The sequence below is a fragment of the Neltuma alba genome, unplaced genomic scaffold (genome assembly GCF_004799145.2).
Source record: "Neltuma alba isolate B1F8T4 unplaced genomic scaffold, ASM479914v2 tig00011927_pilon, whole genome shotgun sequence".
Lineage (NCBI taxonomy): Eukaryota > Viridiplantae > Streptophyta > Magnoliopsida > Fabales > Fabaceae > Neltuma > Neltuma alba.
In genome coordinates, this window is record NW_021636517.1 from 712117 (window position 1) to 728158 (window position 16042).

Here is a 16042-nt window from a genome sequence, read left to right on the forward strand (position 1 = left end):
ATAAATTATAACCATATTTCAAAATCATAAATCTGTTTCTGCTAAACCAATTCATATAATAAACACTAATACTTCATGGGTTTAGGGTATTACTCAATGCACGGACGAATGGGTTCAAGTTACAAACAAGAGATTGAAACATTTATACGTGTGTCTGCAGAAAAATGACACTACAATAAACACATTACAGTTACAGGACTTACTCGTTTCACCATATCGGTTCTGCTTCGACTCTCGTCCACCCTCTGCGTCGAGCTCTGAATCGACCTCCAACTCATCTGAGTCGACCTCCGACTTGTTCGACCAGATGGCCACATCATCTCTGTCGAGTTCCACGTCATCCAACTCCTCTTCCACGTCGACAGCCTTCTCGCCCTCTATGTCAGCCGGACCCACCGCCAGATCATTCCCACCATGGTCCACATCGACTCCAACATTCTCATCTTCTCCCATTGTCCTCTACCTCACCTCAATCGATTAGCTCAGCCACCGGCGACAAATGGGAGTGAGGATTGAACCCTAACTTCGCTGCGAGGATTGCTCTGGATGGTGTTCTTTCTTTGTTTTTCAAGCTAAGTGTTAAAACGGGCGGATGATAGCGTTGCTGGAAGGGAAAATAAATAATTTTTCAGACATAATAATAATACACATCAGATGACACATGTCTGCCACATGTCTGCCAGGTAGGATATCTCGGTCAAATTTTTGCTGAGTCAGCAGGCTAACGGTCAAAGATAACATTTCTATTAGCCTGGGATATGGACGCACCGTTTTAATTAGTTTGCGACACTAGATGCACCGAAAATTAGTTTAGGACACTGGACGCACCTGGGAAAATACTTCGGGGTGCTGGGTGCACCTTATCCCTTTAAACTAATAACAAAATTCAATCAGTCAAAGGAAAATAACCACACACAAAAAGTTTGAGAATATCAAAAGAAAAAAGAAAGAAAGAAGGAACACCTAAAATGGGGTTTTTAAAATGAAGGCATTGTTTGGTTGGAAGGTTTTCGGAGGAAGGGAAGGGGAGGAGATGGGAAGGGAGGAAAGATTGTGTTTGGTTCAAAAAAAAAGAGGGGGGGAGAGGAAAATTTTTTGTCATTTAGTGCTCTCCTTCCCTCTTTTTGCTTCCTTCCAAAATTGAGATTTTCTGGAGGGAAGAGAAATATTATATTTCATCTTGACTAAATTACTCATGTTAGTTTTTTAATATTTCAAGTTTATCTTTTTCAGTAAAAACTTTTTTTTAACTCTTTGCTTTTTTTTTACTCTTTTTTCTTTTCAGCCCCTACTATTCTTCTACTGATTTTTTTACTCCTCAGAGGTTCTTTTTTTCCTGCATGTTTTCTTTTCCTGATTTCATCATTTCTCATGTTCTTGCTATTAATCTTCCATATCTTTTCATCTTGTCTAATCCTTCATCTCATTCATTTCAATTTTATTTTTTTACACAAAACTCTGTGTATTATCTAATTAAGTATGTAAGGTTGCACATATTATGTAATTAAAGATGGAATAGTTCACAACTTGTATCATAAATTTATTTATAATTTATATAATATGCTAAAGATTATAATTTTTTATTGACATTTATTTTGATATATGATTATTTATAATCTATTTGTTATGTCTCAAAGTATCTGGTTTTTTTATATTCACAAATTAGAAAACAATAATTATGATATAAATATCATAATAAAATAATAAAGAAATCTAAATAAAGAGGTAAGGATATATTTGTCGACTTATAATTAGCTTCCCTCCCTTCTCTTCTTAAACTAAACAAGAAAGCTCTCATCCGCTCTCTTTCCCTCCAACCAAACAAAACTCACACCCTCTCCCCTCACCTCCCCTCCCTCCCTTTCATTGAACCAAACAAAGCCTAATGTTCCGTTTGGATGGAAAGAAAAGTTGGGAGGAAAGAAAACAAAGAGAAGAGAAAACTGGAGAAAAAAATGTTCTTTTCCTTTCTGTTTGGGCGGACGAGAGAAAACAGAAAGAAAGGAAAATGAGCAAATATATAAATGACTAAAATATTCTTATTCTTATTTGAAAATATATCATGTTATAAATTAAATTAAATACCATAATAACCATGTGATTATATTGTAAAAACCAAATAATTTAGTAAAAAAATTCTTTTTAAAGGTGAAAATAAAAAATGGATAATTTTTTTAAATCAAACATAATAAAATGATATAAATAAATTACGTATTATTTAAGATTATTAATAAATAGTAAAAATTCAATACAACATAAAAGTTGAAAGAGATGAAGAAATTATATACATATATATATATATATATATATTAATTTATGCGAATTTCATGCATTGTATATTGAGTGTGAAAGAATAGAATTCATGTGAAGCTTTTGATTTTGCCACAATATAATGAGACAATTTTGTTGAATTATAAGGTAGTCATAAGTAAAATTAAAAAGAAAAACTTGTATCAGAGGTGAAATGTGATATTATTGAATTATATTTGAAGAGGGCATATGGAGAATATGAGTTTTCTTCTCGTTTTTTCTCCATATGTAAAGCGAAAAGTTGGAGAGAAAATAAAGTAGTTCATATATCCTATTTTTTCTCTTACTTTTCTCTCCTTTCACTTTTTTCCCTTCATCCAAATAGAGAAAAACTCATTTCTTCTCTTATTTTTCTCTTTTATTTTCTTTCCTCCCTCATTTTCTCCCCATTCAAACAGGGGTAAAGCATATTAACAAATACGTGATATTAATAGATGTTTTTTTTTTAGAATCAGGAGTGAAGACAAGTCCAAATAGAATGGGAGAGATACAAAGTATTGGTTAAAGTATACATTTAATTTTTTGATTTTGAAGAGAGTTTCAATTTCATCTTTTAATTGTAAAAAATATATTTTTAGTTTTTTAATCCTAATATTATTAACAAAAAAATGATACCATTGAGATATTGAATGTTAATAAATTATTTTCAAATATTAACATGTTAAATTTAATTTTTATAATAATCATGATTATTAAAAAAAATTATTATTTAAGAAGAATATGTCCCCAAAAAAAAATCATCTTTGAGCTTGATTTGATCTTCGAATTCATTGTTGCGGAGTCGGGTCTTTTTTCTGGCTTAAGCGCTGGTTCTCCATCCCTCCCCCCCCGGTTGCGCTGTCAGTGTTGATCAATGGCTACCATCAATCTTTCTCCTACACACAGTGTCTCTTACCTTCGTTTATTCTCTTCGCTTCCTCAGAATACCTCTGCTTTGTCACTCTATTCGCCGGTCAAAGCCAAACCTTCATTATCTCTTCGCTATATTTCTCTGAAACCCTATAATACAGATACAGATAAACCTCGGGCGCGGCTGGTAGCTTCAGCTGTCAAGAATCTCGGGGAGACGGATCCAATAGTCCTCCTGGCGGAAAATGAGGCCGCTGCCTCCGAGCTGCCGTCTGGGACCGGCGTATACGCCATTTACGATAAAAATGATGAGCTTCAGTTCATTGGCTTATCTCGTAATATTGCTGCAAGCGTTTCTGCTCACCGGAAATCAGTTCCAGAGCTCGTTGGCGCCGTGAAGGTAAGGGTAAATATTTGATATATTGATGAAAAGGATTAATTTGCTAGCATCAATTGGTTATTAAATATCTTATACATAGGTGTTGTATGATTAAAATTAGAATATATCTTTGTATCATGGCAAAGGAAATAAGTATCAGCTTATCGTAGTACGATAGTGGAGGTAAAATTAAGGGAAAGAAAGTGACGGGTTTTGGAATGAAGAGGCCAATAAAGGAGAAAAGAAGTTGAAACTTAACGAGTGCTTAGGCAAAACAAGAATAGGAATGCATAAATAGTTGCTCTGCTCTCGTTTCTTGCTTCATTACAATAAAAGGAATAAAATGATAGCAGCGTATAACACACTTGAACTCCTTGTTTCATTCGTATGTTTTTCCACCTTTCTTATGATACGCGGTTAGCTTCACCCCTTCAATGTCATTTCTTACCCTTTCCATTTATATGAAAGCCTAGGACTTTATGGTTTTTGCTTATATAGATTGGTGTACATTGCACAATGATAGTTTCATCACTGAATCTGGTGTCTACATCATGAATTATAGATGGGCTGTCTGAAGTTTACCAAGCACCATACTTGAATAGATGAATTTTTGTTGAAAAGTTTCAACCTTTTTTGGGCTTTCCCCTGCTTCCGAAAAAGTAAAAACATTGAAATACAGTAAAAGCACAGATGCTCACAATGAGCAATAGAGTTGAGATGATTGATGAAGGAGTTTTACCTTCCTTCTTTGCTTTATGAAGATGCTGCAATTAAGGTCTCATTCTCCTTTTAATGATGCCTTCCTTGCAATGAATTCATTGTAACATTGCCTGCTGTAGGTTGGGGTAGTAGATGAACCTGACAGAGAAACTCTAACTCAAGCATGGAAATCATGGATGGAGGAACACATAAAAGCCAATGGAAAAGTTCCACCTGGTAATGAATCAGGAAATGCCACATGGATGAGGCAGCCACCAAAGAAGAAGGCGGATCTTCGGCTGACCCCTGGTCGCAATGTCCAGTTAACTGTCCCCCTTGAGGAACTCATTGACAAGTTGGTAAAGGAAAACAAGGTGGTTGCATTTATCAAGGGCTCTAGAAGTGCACCATTATGTGGATTCTCCCAGAGGGTGATTGGCATTCTTGAAAGTGAAGGAGTGGATTATGAGAGTGTTGATGTCCTGGATGAAGAGCATAACTGTGGATTGCGAGAGACGCTTAAGAAGTATAGCAATTGGCCTACGTTCCCGCAGATCTTTTTGAATGGTGAATTGGTTGGAGGTTGTGATATACTGACCTCCATGTATGAGAAGGGTGAAGTGGCTAGTTCATTCAAAAAGTAATTATGCAAGTTTCTCAGCATTGAGGCACTCTTTTAAATTGGTGCAACCAGTTCCAGGATTAGGTAGGCATGGAGGACACTGAGGCCATGTATGGGGAGCTTAGAGGTAAATAAAGGCCTCTTGCTCAGTTGTACTAATATGTTATATACTAGTATGTTATCTTTCAGTAAAAGATTAATTATTCTTGCAGTCCTGGTTTCATGGTGAAAAATTGAAAATGTTAGCTCTCTCGCACCTCTCTGGACTAACTTTGGCTCCGATCCTACTCACAGCCTCTATGTAATACTTGTTGAGCCTAGCTGATGATCGTCGACTGCAAGTCTTGGTAGTAACGGTTAAGAGGAGGAAAAAAATGAATGTAAAACAATTAGCTAATAAATGTTTAGCAGCTCCATTTCCCCCACCACCTGAAGGAATTGATGTGTTGGTCCTTGAAGAAAGGCATGCCATCTCAATATGATCCCACGAAAATTAACCATTTCATTCTCATATTTCTTAGAGATGACTGATATCGTCTAGTACAAAACATGTTCTTGTAGCTACCTGACCGTTTTATGAATAAGCATAAATAGTATGGTTATTTCAAGTAATGTAGAATTATGTTGCGACATTTTTGGATGCGATAATGACTGTATCACCTATATCCAACAAGAAGAGCTATCCATCAACGGTCTTAGCGTGATAAAACAGAAAATAATAATAATAATAATAATAACAACAACCACTCCATATAATAGATCGGCATATAAAAATATACTCCTACGGTATCATATTGAGGACCGGATCTAGGATTGGAGTACTTAATTTTTAAATTCCATTCAATACATTAAGGGTGGAAAAGGAATGCGGCTATGTGTTTTTCTCTTAATTTTTGACGTGAGAATGTTAAGTGGTGTTTGGAAACCATGTGAAAAATATTTTTATGTAGAATAAAATTTTTCTTGCATATTTATTCTATATAGCATAAAATGAAAATACCTAAATAAACTAATTTAACACCGTTTTAAGCATTAACAAAATGAAAGTGTTAACAAACGAAGCTGCATTGCATGTATAAGTTCTATTTGAAATAATTTATAAGTAGCTTTTCAATCGTGATTTACAGAATACGAGATAAATATAGAGCCAGCGGGCTAAACACTCCAAAAAGAGGCAGGTTGGGTGGATAAAAATTGAGACCGTTTTAAAATGAATCTTTTGAGTCCGAAACTACCAAGACCAAACCCGCAATGGGCTAACCCGTAGGGTGGGTGAGCCAGCCCGTTTTACCTTTTTTCCTCCCTTTGAAATGCAACGTCTCTCCCCCCCTCTCTCTCTTTTTAATTTTCCGCTTCAAAAGGCAGCAATTCCCTCCTCATTCTTCAGTCATCTGTGATTCGCGCAAGCTCTCAGCCTCTGAGTCTATGCCCTCTCAACTCTCATCTTTTTTACTTTGTATTATAAATTTTATTTGTGGCAGAGTTAGCTGAGCAAAGAGATGGTGGTTTTACTTCTCAAACTCAACCAAATAATTTTACATTTTTATATCATGCTTCCAACTTTATCAATATTGAGTGATGGCTCATGATTGAGCATTTGACAATGATTTATGTAGTGATACATTATGTTTGTGACTTTGTGTTATTGTTGGTTTGGATTTATGTTTTAATTTGAGATGTTTGTTAAATCATTTAAGATGTACCACGTATGTTTAATATTTTGAGATATTTAAAACTTTGGATTTTATGTTTTATTTATGATAATTTTTATTTGTATGTGTTCATTTTAGGTATTTAGGAATTTGAGTAAATTTTATTAAAAAAAATAAAAAGAAAAAAAAAGCTTACAAAAATTGGCGGGTTACATCGGTCTGGCAAGTTAGGTTGGAAAAATTCCAGCCTGTTGAGGTCGGTCCTAAAAAGACCAACCCGTCAGGCCTCAGTTCGGTCACAGGCCAGCCCGTAACCTGCTAGCTGACTTGTATTACAAGCTCTAGATAAGTATATGAGAAGAGTTTTGTTTCGGTTTACATAAGATATGTTTATAAGTGATTTTGAATACTATCCCAAACAGACTCAATCAACTGAACTAGCACTTTTTTTTGGGTGTGTTTAATCTTGAATAAACTAAACTGCTTGTGTACATTAGTAAATGAAAGCGATTAGGGACCTATTTAGCATAGTGATAAAAAAAATACTTATAAGCACGTTTTATGTAAGTTGAGGCAAAATTTTTCTTATATACTTATTTTGTATTATGTAAATCACTATTAAAAAGTTACATGTAAGCTATTCTAAACAAGTTTTAAATTAACAACTACAAAACTCCGCAGGGTTCGATCAATTTATCTTTGATATTTTTCTTGGGCAAGCATTTATCTTGATCCGATTATTGTCTTTCTCCGTGATCACGTGTGAATTTAGTTGACGAAGATTTTGTCCGTTTTTGAGCTTGAGGAATAGTTTCATAATGTCAGATCAAAAAAGGAGAAAAAATTATGTAATGACAGTCAGTACTCTTTATTTATGACCATTTCGGCATTTCCCTCTAATTTTCTCTCGCATATCATCTGCACAAGAGTTGCTAAAGATTTAATCTTTTATTCATTTTCAGACACATCAGTTTTGATTCATGATCTTTCGTTTCCTTTTTATTTATTCGGGGTCGATGACCGGTTGTTGTTTATCTTCGTCTGACTTCCTTTCATTTCCTTGTCCCTCTACGTATCATTAAGGAGAAAATATACATCAAAGTCTTGAACTTCAATGTTGTCCTGTCAAATCATCTGAGATCCTTCTCGTTTCGAGTCCTTAAAGAATGGAGATTGAAGAAGAGTCTGCGAGTTCGAGTGAAAGATTCAAGCTTCATGACCAGTTGGAATTGCTTGAATTCCAGGACAAATTCGTGATTAAGTCTCCCGAGTCTCCCGATCAAGGATTCTGGATCAGCCGCCATGACGGGACCATCAATCTGATTGATGGTAATGTGTTTTTTCTGTTGCTCAACTTTGTTGTTTCAAGTAATGAATGATGCCCGAGAAAAAGCTGGAAATGCTCTTCTAAATTAGTTGATTTTATTTGTGAAGTGGGTTTCCACTTTCCACCCATACTTGTACCTATTTATCATGGACGGTGTTTTTACCTTTTCTTGTGATGAGTTATTCGTATCATTTGGCTTTGAGACATACTTCACTGGTGAGTCCTAAGAGTGTCATGCTTTTTAGCTCATGGTGGGTGTTGGTTGGTCCTTATTTGGGAACCAAAGTATGGTCACTTGGAATTTTGCTTCATTATACATTACATGTTGAGGTTTATTGCAGTCCCACCTATGTATGATTGGGAATAACAGAAACCCATTTAAATTCATAATTTTATCTTCTTCATTGCCTTCTAAACTTTTTTCTTTTCTTTTTAAATATAAATCTGCAGATGAGGCAAACCTTGAAGGTTCACGCAGGACTTCTACGATTTATGGTTTGGTGGGAACTATACGATTACTTGTAGGTAGATGCTTGCATGCTTTTTCTTGGGTTATTTGTATTCATCCTTTTTCTACATTCTACTTTGACCTAATTCATTGCCAAAACAGGACACTAGCTAGCATAGCTGGGCTAGCTAAAAACGTGATATGAACTAGATTTTTCTCTTTATTTCTCTTTTTATTCCTTTCCGCAAAGGTAACCACTTCTTCAAGAACCATGGCTACCTTCTCAGTACTCAGTGATGTACCTTCCTGGTACAGGAACTTATGTCCTTGTTATAACTTCTCGGAAAGAAGTAGGGAGCTTTCTTGGTTTTCCTTTATATCGCTTGATGTCTATGAGACTTCTGGCCTGCAATGAGGCTTTGAGGTTTTCAACTGCTCAAGAAGTAAGGCTTCATTTCATGTAGTCGGCAGGTATTCAGGCATCACTTAAATGGTATATATCAGTTGCAGTTTAATCCTTTTCTTTGTACTATCTTACTGCAGAAAAAAGATGAGGCTTATTTCAGGACTCTTTTGAAAATAGTAGAGTCAATGCCTGGACTGTATTATTCATATGATACAGATATTACATTAAAGTAAGAGTCGCAGCCTTCAGATAGTCTGATTGTTATTATTGTAGGGTAATTAGATTGATATTGATTCCATGGTTGATTTTCCTAATATGTAATTTATCATGTTCATCAGTTTGCAGCGAAGATGCAAGTTAGTGGAAGGTTGGATGAGTAAGCCAATTTGGAAGCAGGTTAGTTGGCACTTGGCGCAAAGCTTGCCTTATCCTCTGGAATCAGAATTTTTGGATGCATTAATTATCAAAGCTGAAATCTACTTCTTCATGTCTCCAGTGAAAGTGAAGCATTATAGCTGTGACTTTTTGATCGCATGCAACTGAACTTTGTTATGTTAGTTTAAGCACATGCAGTGATCAATTGTTTCTTTGAAAACCTATACTGATTGATAATGCTATCAAAGCTTTAGCTGTGCCTGCATCCAACTACAGTTCCATGGTAGTCTGTATTATATGTCCGTGTATTTTTGTCTTGTATCAATGAAAGGGGCGGGGGGACACTTCATGTTGCTAAAACTGGTGAAAATATGATGAAAAATTCCTTGGTTTGGAGATCTGTTTCTCTTCTAAGAGTCTTTTGATTATCACTTTCACTGAAAGCCTCTTGAAAACTTCTCTTTTCCATTTTATTTCCAGGCTGACCCTCGATTTGTCTGGAACAAACATCTCTTGGAGGACCTTATTGAGTATAAGGTTAGACAATTTGTTATTACTTCCTTTTTTTTTTACTGTAAAAATCTTTGGTATTCTGTAAGAGAAGGAACCGTTTCCTAAGATTTAATGGATTTCGTCTGATCAATTTGAGTATGATCTTGAGGTTTTAATATTTGTCTTCTTGATGGCAGCTTGACAGATTCGTTATTCCCATTGTACAAGGAAATATCCTGAAGTTTAAAGTTCTTGTATGTCCCACCCCACCCCCTTGTGCATGTGCATAGGCTGTCTATATGATGTCAGTGGGAAAAAATAACTTTCACTTTGAGAATTTGTTTCCCTTAACTGAGGTTTAAGCTTCCAAACAGCAGAGCTGAAGCTAAAGGCTTTACGTGCTACAATAATGTTATTTTCACGAAAGTGCACTCGGCGTCTAGGTACAATTCCCAGAGATGACTCCTTATGATAATTAGTATTAACATAATTAAAAACTGAGAATTTATTTCAATCTGGGAATTTGGTGACATAGGAACACGAATGTGGAGAAGAGGAGCTAACCTTGAAGGTGACACTGCCAATTTCATTGAAACTGAACAGTTGCTTGAGACTGGAGAATTTATGTCCTCATTGTTACAGGTATTATTTAGCAATGATGTATCAACATGCACTTATAAATTGATACCCTCTCACTTGGTGTGCTATTATCTATGAGGCATGCTCTGTTAAACTTGCTGCAGGGTCTCTGATAGAGTGAGGGAGAGGGCAAAAGATTGATGAAGTTTGGATAGTCAAAGGATAGCTCGAAACTAGTGTTACCTAAACGAATGAAAATAAAACTTCATGTTAAGTTAGGGGACAAACACAATATTTTGGCATTTTTTCTAAAATTTGATAGCATTATCTTATAGTTAGTATTCCAAGTGGAGGAATATACACCAGCCATTTTATTATATGCTTATTGTTATTTTAAGTTTTATTTTAAATTTGTTCAGGATGATTAAAATGACAATTATTTATGATGAATTTGGATGGATTAAAATTATTTCGAACGAGAAGTTTTGTGGTGGTATACGTCTGGTCTTGCCACGTTGTTAATATATTTGAACCTATTTGTCTCTCTTGCTCTTAGACACGGTAAATTTTATATATTTGTTTTAATGATAACTGAGCTTACCTGAAAGGCTAAAAAGAACTCATTAAAATAATGGTATTTCATCACAATTAGAGTGGTTAGGTGTCTCTGACAGGCCAAAATACTTAAGATTAACACTTGCTAGAACTCATTATTCTGAAGGCTCTATATCATCTGGTGATTATAATAGCTGGGAGGATGAAATCTGCTCTGTAGTTTTCTGAGTCTTAATCGTCTTTCAGGTTTGGGGGTTAGTACTTGGTGATCTGGTAATTAATGTGTTAGTATTAATCCCCTATTTTCCTTAAAACTCATATTGCTTGGCCGTTTTTCCTAACTTGCTTAGCCACTCTCTAGTGTCTCTTACTCATTTTTTGTAGGATTTGTTACCCAGAGGTATTTACTATCATGGACTCCAAGTTAATCATCTTTTCACTTCAATTTGCATGCATATATAGCTGTAGAGCACCTTTTATTCGGAAATAGAAAATTTTTTCCCCTTTTATCCCTGCACTTGATTAGTAATCCGTATTATTGTTTTGCAGGTTCGAGGTTCAATTCCTCTGCTCTGGGAGCAGATTGTTGATCTGAGCTACAAACCACACCTTAGGATAATTAGTCATGAACAAACGGTGCCCTTCTTTTTCAAAATTATGCTCGTACTTTTAATGATTTAAACATGAGGACAAAATTATGCAAGCCTGGAAGAAAATACATTTACTTATTTTTTGTTTCTCCTGTTTCAGCCAGCTGTTGTACAGCACCATTTCCGTGATCTATTTCAGAGATATGGAGATAATGTAGCAGTTGATCTAACTGATAAAGTATGGTTCTTTATCCTCCTTCTTTCTACTCTAAGCCATCAATCTGTTATAAGTATCTTGTCCTGAGCTCTTAATAAATCTAATGACTTTAAGATATTGTCAATGCATGAAGGTAGGATTGTCATGATTGACGATGGAGTGAAAATGTGCTTTGGTGGTTGTTTTTCACCCAGAACTTAGTAGTTCTTTTTCACTACTGTTTATCCATCCTCCAAAATTTTAAGTTCTTGTTACTTTGGGTTTGGGTGTATTTTTTTGAGCAAATTATTGTTTATGTTACTGATGTAGATTGGTGATGAAGGTCAATTAAGTGCAGCCTATGCTGCTGAAATGCAAAATCTGCAAAATGTGAGGTAGCAGTTGAGACTTATTTTATTAATTTTTTTTCTCTCTTGATCACTTGAATTTTCTTTTAACTGTAGTGATCAAAGTTGTACAACTGTATGCTTGATGTGATCTGTATCTTTATATTTTAATTTTCTTTTGTTTAACTTATTTTTGTGGTTAATGGATTATGACAGATATGTATCTTTTGATTTCCATCACCACTGTGGCAGTTCAAACTTTGATAATCTAGAAGTCCTCTATGATCAAATCTCAGAAGATTTTGAAAGGCAAAGGTAGTATGAAACTCATCAAGTACTACTGATTGCCATGATCTTGATATAATCCAGACTTAAAACATTGCTATTTGAGGTGAGCAGATATTTCTTGATAGATGGAAAAGGGAATGTCCTAGAGGAACAGAGAGGGATTATCAGAGCTAACTGCATTGATTGCCTTGATCGAACAAATGTTACCCAGGTTTGCAGATAAATGATCAGTTAATTGCTAGGTCTAATTCTGTTCTTATTATTTATCCACATGGAAAGTTTCTTAGGTATTATGTAGTGTTTGTGCATGCAACATTTAAAATTTAATTGTAAGAATTTTGCATTTCCCTCATACGTGCAAAATGATCCCCAGCCATTGAATTCCCTTCCCCATATTTTACCTAAAAATTTCTCTTCCTCCTGTCTGAAAGACATTTAGAATGAGGAATCCATGGCATTTGATAGACAATTACACTTTTCAACTATCTTAGCTATATTTGTAGTGTTATCTGGCCCAGAAGTCACTAAATCAACAGTTGCAAAGGATTGGAATTTTTACGCCCTCTGATTGCATTTCTATGTTTGGAGAAGAATTTGTAAAGTTCAGAACAAGTATGAAATTTCTGGACTATACCTTCAACTTTTTTTTTCCTCGGTGAATTGTTTCCCTTCTTATTTGAACTAAAAAATTTTCTGCGTAGTGTGGGCTGAGCAAGGTGATGAGATTAGCCTCGAGTATGCTGGGACTCATGCCCTCAAAGGGGACTTGGTTAGGTAAAATAAATTATACTGTATTGCAATCCCAAGTCCAAATGTTCTTTTTTTTTTTTTTTTTACACATTTTGAGATAATTGATGCAGGTACGGAAAACAAACAATAGGTGGAATAATCAAAGATGGCATGAGTGCACTTGCACGATATTACCAAAATAATTTTCATGATGGGATTCGGCAGGCAAGTTTATCAATATCTTCAATTATTTTCCTGAGTTAATTGAAGACCACTCAACCCCACTAAGTTTCTGGTCTTCCGCAGGATGCTCTGGATCTGATAAGTGGACGCTATACTGTCAGTAGAAACAATCCTTCTCCCTTCCAGCTGAATGGCTTTGAGTCCATCTCTGTAAGTAACACGTGGTCTGTAGCTTTGGGGCAAATTCTAAGGTGCATCATATACCTAGTACGATGCCTTGTTGGTAGGTTCATCAACTGTCATAAGCAAAATCCAGCGATCAATAGGCCTGCCATTAAGGCGAGGTACTCAAGCACTTAAAGCACAGTAGACTTCACCTTATGTGGCTGTTTTCTATTGTCCTTGTCCTGAAAATGACAAGTAATGAGAAACTACCTGTTATCGGGTGATTTATGCACTAATAGATCTTGTCATTTCCTTGAGACAACCTTGTATAGTAAAATGTCCTAATAGAATAATGTGAGAGGTGCCCACTTGGCCAAGGAACCAGTTCTATTTTGATGAAATTAAGAAAGTCGATCCGTTGTGCATCTAGCATAATTTTTGCCTTGGAGATATTGGGAGCAAGCATGGCATGCCTAAATTCAACCATGTGAGAAAAGAATTTCCAAATGGGCAAGACTTACAAGATCTATACGAACTTCATTAGCTGTTTATTACAAGGTTTTCTAATAAAAATATAGCATGTGAACCTCTTTCTTTCTTTTCAACTATCATGTTGACTGCTTGAAGAAAACTTCTCCACGCGTCATAAACTCAGAAAACCTGGTGGCTAACTCCTAAAACTAATCCTACGTGTATGATTAGTTGGTTATGGGTGTGGACAAAGATAACTATTACACCTCATCTTTTAAGATTACTTGTAGAGCGAATTATCATTGGTATTGACATGTTCTGTGGCCAACTAAAACACGCAGTATCTCCCAGTGGCATCAGCTTTATTACTAGGGGGTTTGACGATAACAACCTTCACAGTTCAACAAGGTATGCAGTTCTTTGTCAAATTCAATATTATTAGGTCAAATTCAAACATTATCAGAGCCAATTGGGCACATTACTCCCAACGTGATTGGCTTGGTCTAACTACTGTTGGTATCTAGCTAAATATTTTGAAACTTGTCTCTCTTTTACCTCACTACCTTGGCTTTGGCACTACTATTAGGGCACGGGATGATGTTAGACACTGAGAAAATCCCGCGAATCTTCTTTGGAAGTATATAATTAAGCTTAATACTATCTCTTGACTAAAATTATATGGCATTAGGTTTATGAAATTTTTTCCACTCATATACTCTTCCTTCATCTTAATTTTATTTATTGTGAGATTTTCCCTTACTATTTTTCTCACACTTGATCCCAATAATTTTAGCACTCCCATGGGTAAGAAGGGCCAGAAAACAGTTGAATGATGACTAAACTACAAACTATGCAAAGCTTAGATGGCACGCTCTGAACTACAAGGAATTAATTGTAATGAACCATTTTGTTGCCAAAGGCCTTGCAGTCTAATGGCATGAATGCTTTTCTATAAGTGAGAGGTCCTAGCTTATAGGTTTGATCACACTTATAACCTTAGACTGTTAGTGTTAGTGTCTGCTCTTTTGATCCAAAAAAAACAAACCCTTGTGTTTATTGTATTATTATGCTTTATAATTTTACCATATAAACTACTACTTACGGTCTTAAATATAAAAGCTAGTTGACTAATTTGAGTAGATTAAGAAAAAAAGTTAAATTAGTTAATAAATAGATATTGTCTTTTCTAAAGTATCCTTACTAATCAAGTTTATTGGTTAGAACTACCATTATTAGAAGGACTATCTTGGAAAAAAAATAGATAAATATGAGAGACAAAATGGATCGGGGTCTTATATTTATGACTAAAAGAAAAGTCAAAGGAGGTGTTATATTAAAGACCAAAGGTAGTAAATGTGTTGATATTTCTTATTTGTTTTGTAGCTGGCCGAAATATGCAGCATTATTGGTCTTCTATACTGTGTGCTGGAGTTACAGCAGGAGTTATGGCCGTTATCAAAGCCAATGGCAGACAGTTCTGTTCAAGGCCCCGTTTGTGTGGTCTCCTGTGATAATATTTATTTGTTTAAGGAATCACCAGCCATTTGTATTAACTCTGCTCTGGATCATCCTAGAGCTTGTATATAGAATTCATGTGTTTACAAATGCTGAAAGTTAATTAAAATTTGTTAGGTAGGCTGTTGTCTAAATTAAATCAATCTTATAAAAATTTGTCACAGGTGAGTCATATTAATATCATACTCATATAATCATTTATGACTAAACTGATTGGAGTTATGGATTTCATGTTGGCTGAGATCAACAAGACTTTTTATCTGATACTTTCTATTTTTGAGAACGAACAGAAAATTAAACCACATAGTTTAATATATGTAAGACTCATTGTATACTCATTATTATTCAATGGTAATTTTTTATTTGAGGTATAAAGTACATTTCATAATTACAGACATATTAATATTTTGTTTTATTCTATTATACGTACTAAACAAATCTTAAAATTATTTAATGACCAAAATTAATCAAGAACATTTTATAGGGTGATGTCATAAGAGACGATTTTTTTTTAAACTAAAAGAATCATGCATACATTATATTTTTATTTAAAATTTTATGTAAAATTTGGTTCCATGGTTAAGAAATGAGTCCAAGTGGTTGCTGGAGTTTTAATTTCAACTCTTGCATGTGTAGTAAATTTAATAGAGAGGAGCCTATTCTATGTTCACAACCTAAGGAAGATTAGCCTCTATTGTTAGAATAAAATATTTCTAATTTTACTTAAAATAAGATAATACTCCTTTTGTCTATTTATAAGGTATTTCAATATATTTCACATAGGCTAAGAAAAACTTAAATTGTATTAACTCTCTGTTAAAATATAATAACTTTCCAGTTTATCCTTATTTAATATATAGACTTT

The 16042-nt window shown here is 34.8% G+C and overlaps 2 protein-coding genes across 6 annotated transcripts; both read left to right on the forward strand.

Moving 5' to 3' along the window:
- The first annotated feature begins 3086 nt into the window (after positions 1-3086).
- LOC114719589 (bifunctional monothiol glutaredoxin-S16, chloroplastic) lies at positions 3087-4948 on the forward strand. 2 transcript variants are annotated; one of them, XM_028905104.1, is made up of 2 exons: positions 3087-3565; positions 4378-4948. In XM_028905104.1, exons 1-2 carry the CDS (start codon positions 3164-3166, stop codon positions 4879-4881), a joined length of 906 nt encoding a protein of 301 aa, XP_028760937.1. In that variant the 5' UTR covers positions 3087-3163; the 3' UTR covers positions 4882-4948. The 2 variants fall into 2 exon arrangements, with proteins under 2 accessions (XP_028760937.1, XP_028760938.1); XM_028905105.1 differs by having other exon boundaries at positions 3097-3559.
- A 2464-nt stretch (positions 4949-7412) lies between these two features.
- On the forward strand, positions 7413-15360 carry LOC114719586 (phosphoinositide phosphatase SAC8). Of its 4 annotated transcripts, none has more exons than XM_028905098.1 (20): positions 7414-7840; positions 8289-8363; positions 8602-8729; positions 8830-8921; positions 9031-9088; positions 9548-9604; positions 9757-9790; positions 9922-10002; positions 10095-10201; positions 11243-11329; positions 11444-11521; positions 11810-11874; positions 12043-12141; positions 12226-12325; positions 12618-12726; positions 12816-12888; positions 12975-13068; positions 13150-13370; positions 14004-14070; positions 15046-15148. In XM_028905098.1, exons 1-19 carry the CDS (start codon positions 7678-7680, stop codon positions 14032-14034), a joined length of 1752 nt encoding a protein of 583 aa, XP_028760931.1. In that variant the 5' UTR covers positions 7414-7677; the 3' UTR covers positions 14035-14070; positions 15046-15148. The 4 variants fall into 4 exon arrangements, 3 of the variants coding, with proteins under 3 accessions (XP_028760932.1, XP_028760931.1, XP_028760930.1); XR_003737918.1 differs by lacking the exon at positions 15046-15148 and adding an exon at positions 13641-13749 and having other exon boundaries at positions 7415-7840; positions 13150-13236; XM_028905097.1 differs by having other exon boundaries at positions 7419-7840; positions 13150-13236; positions 15046-15360.
- Positions 15361-16042: the final 682 nt, after the last annotated feature.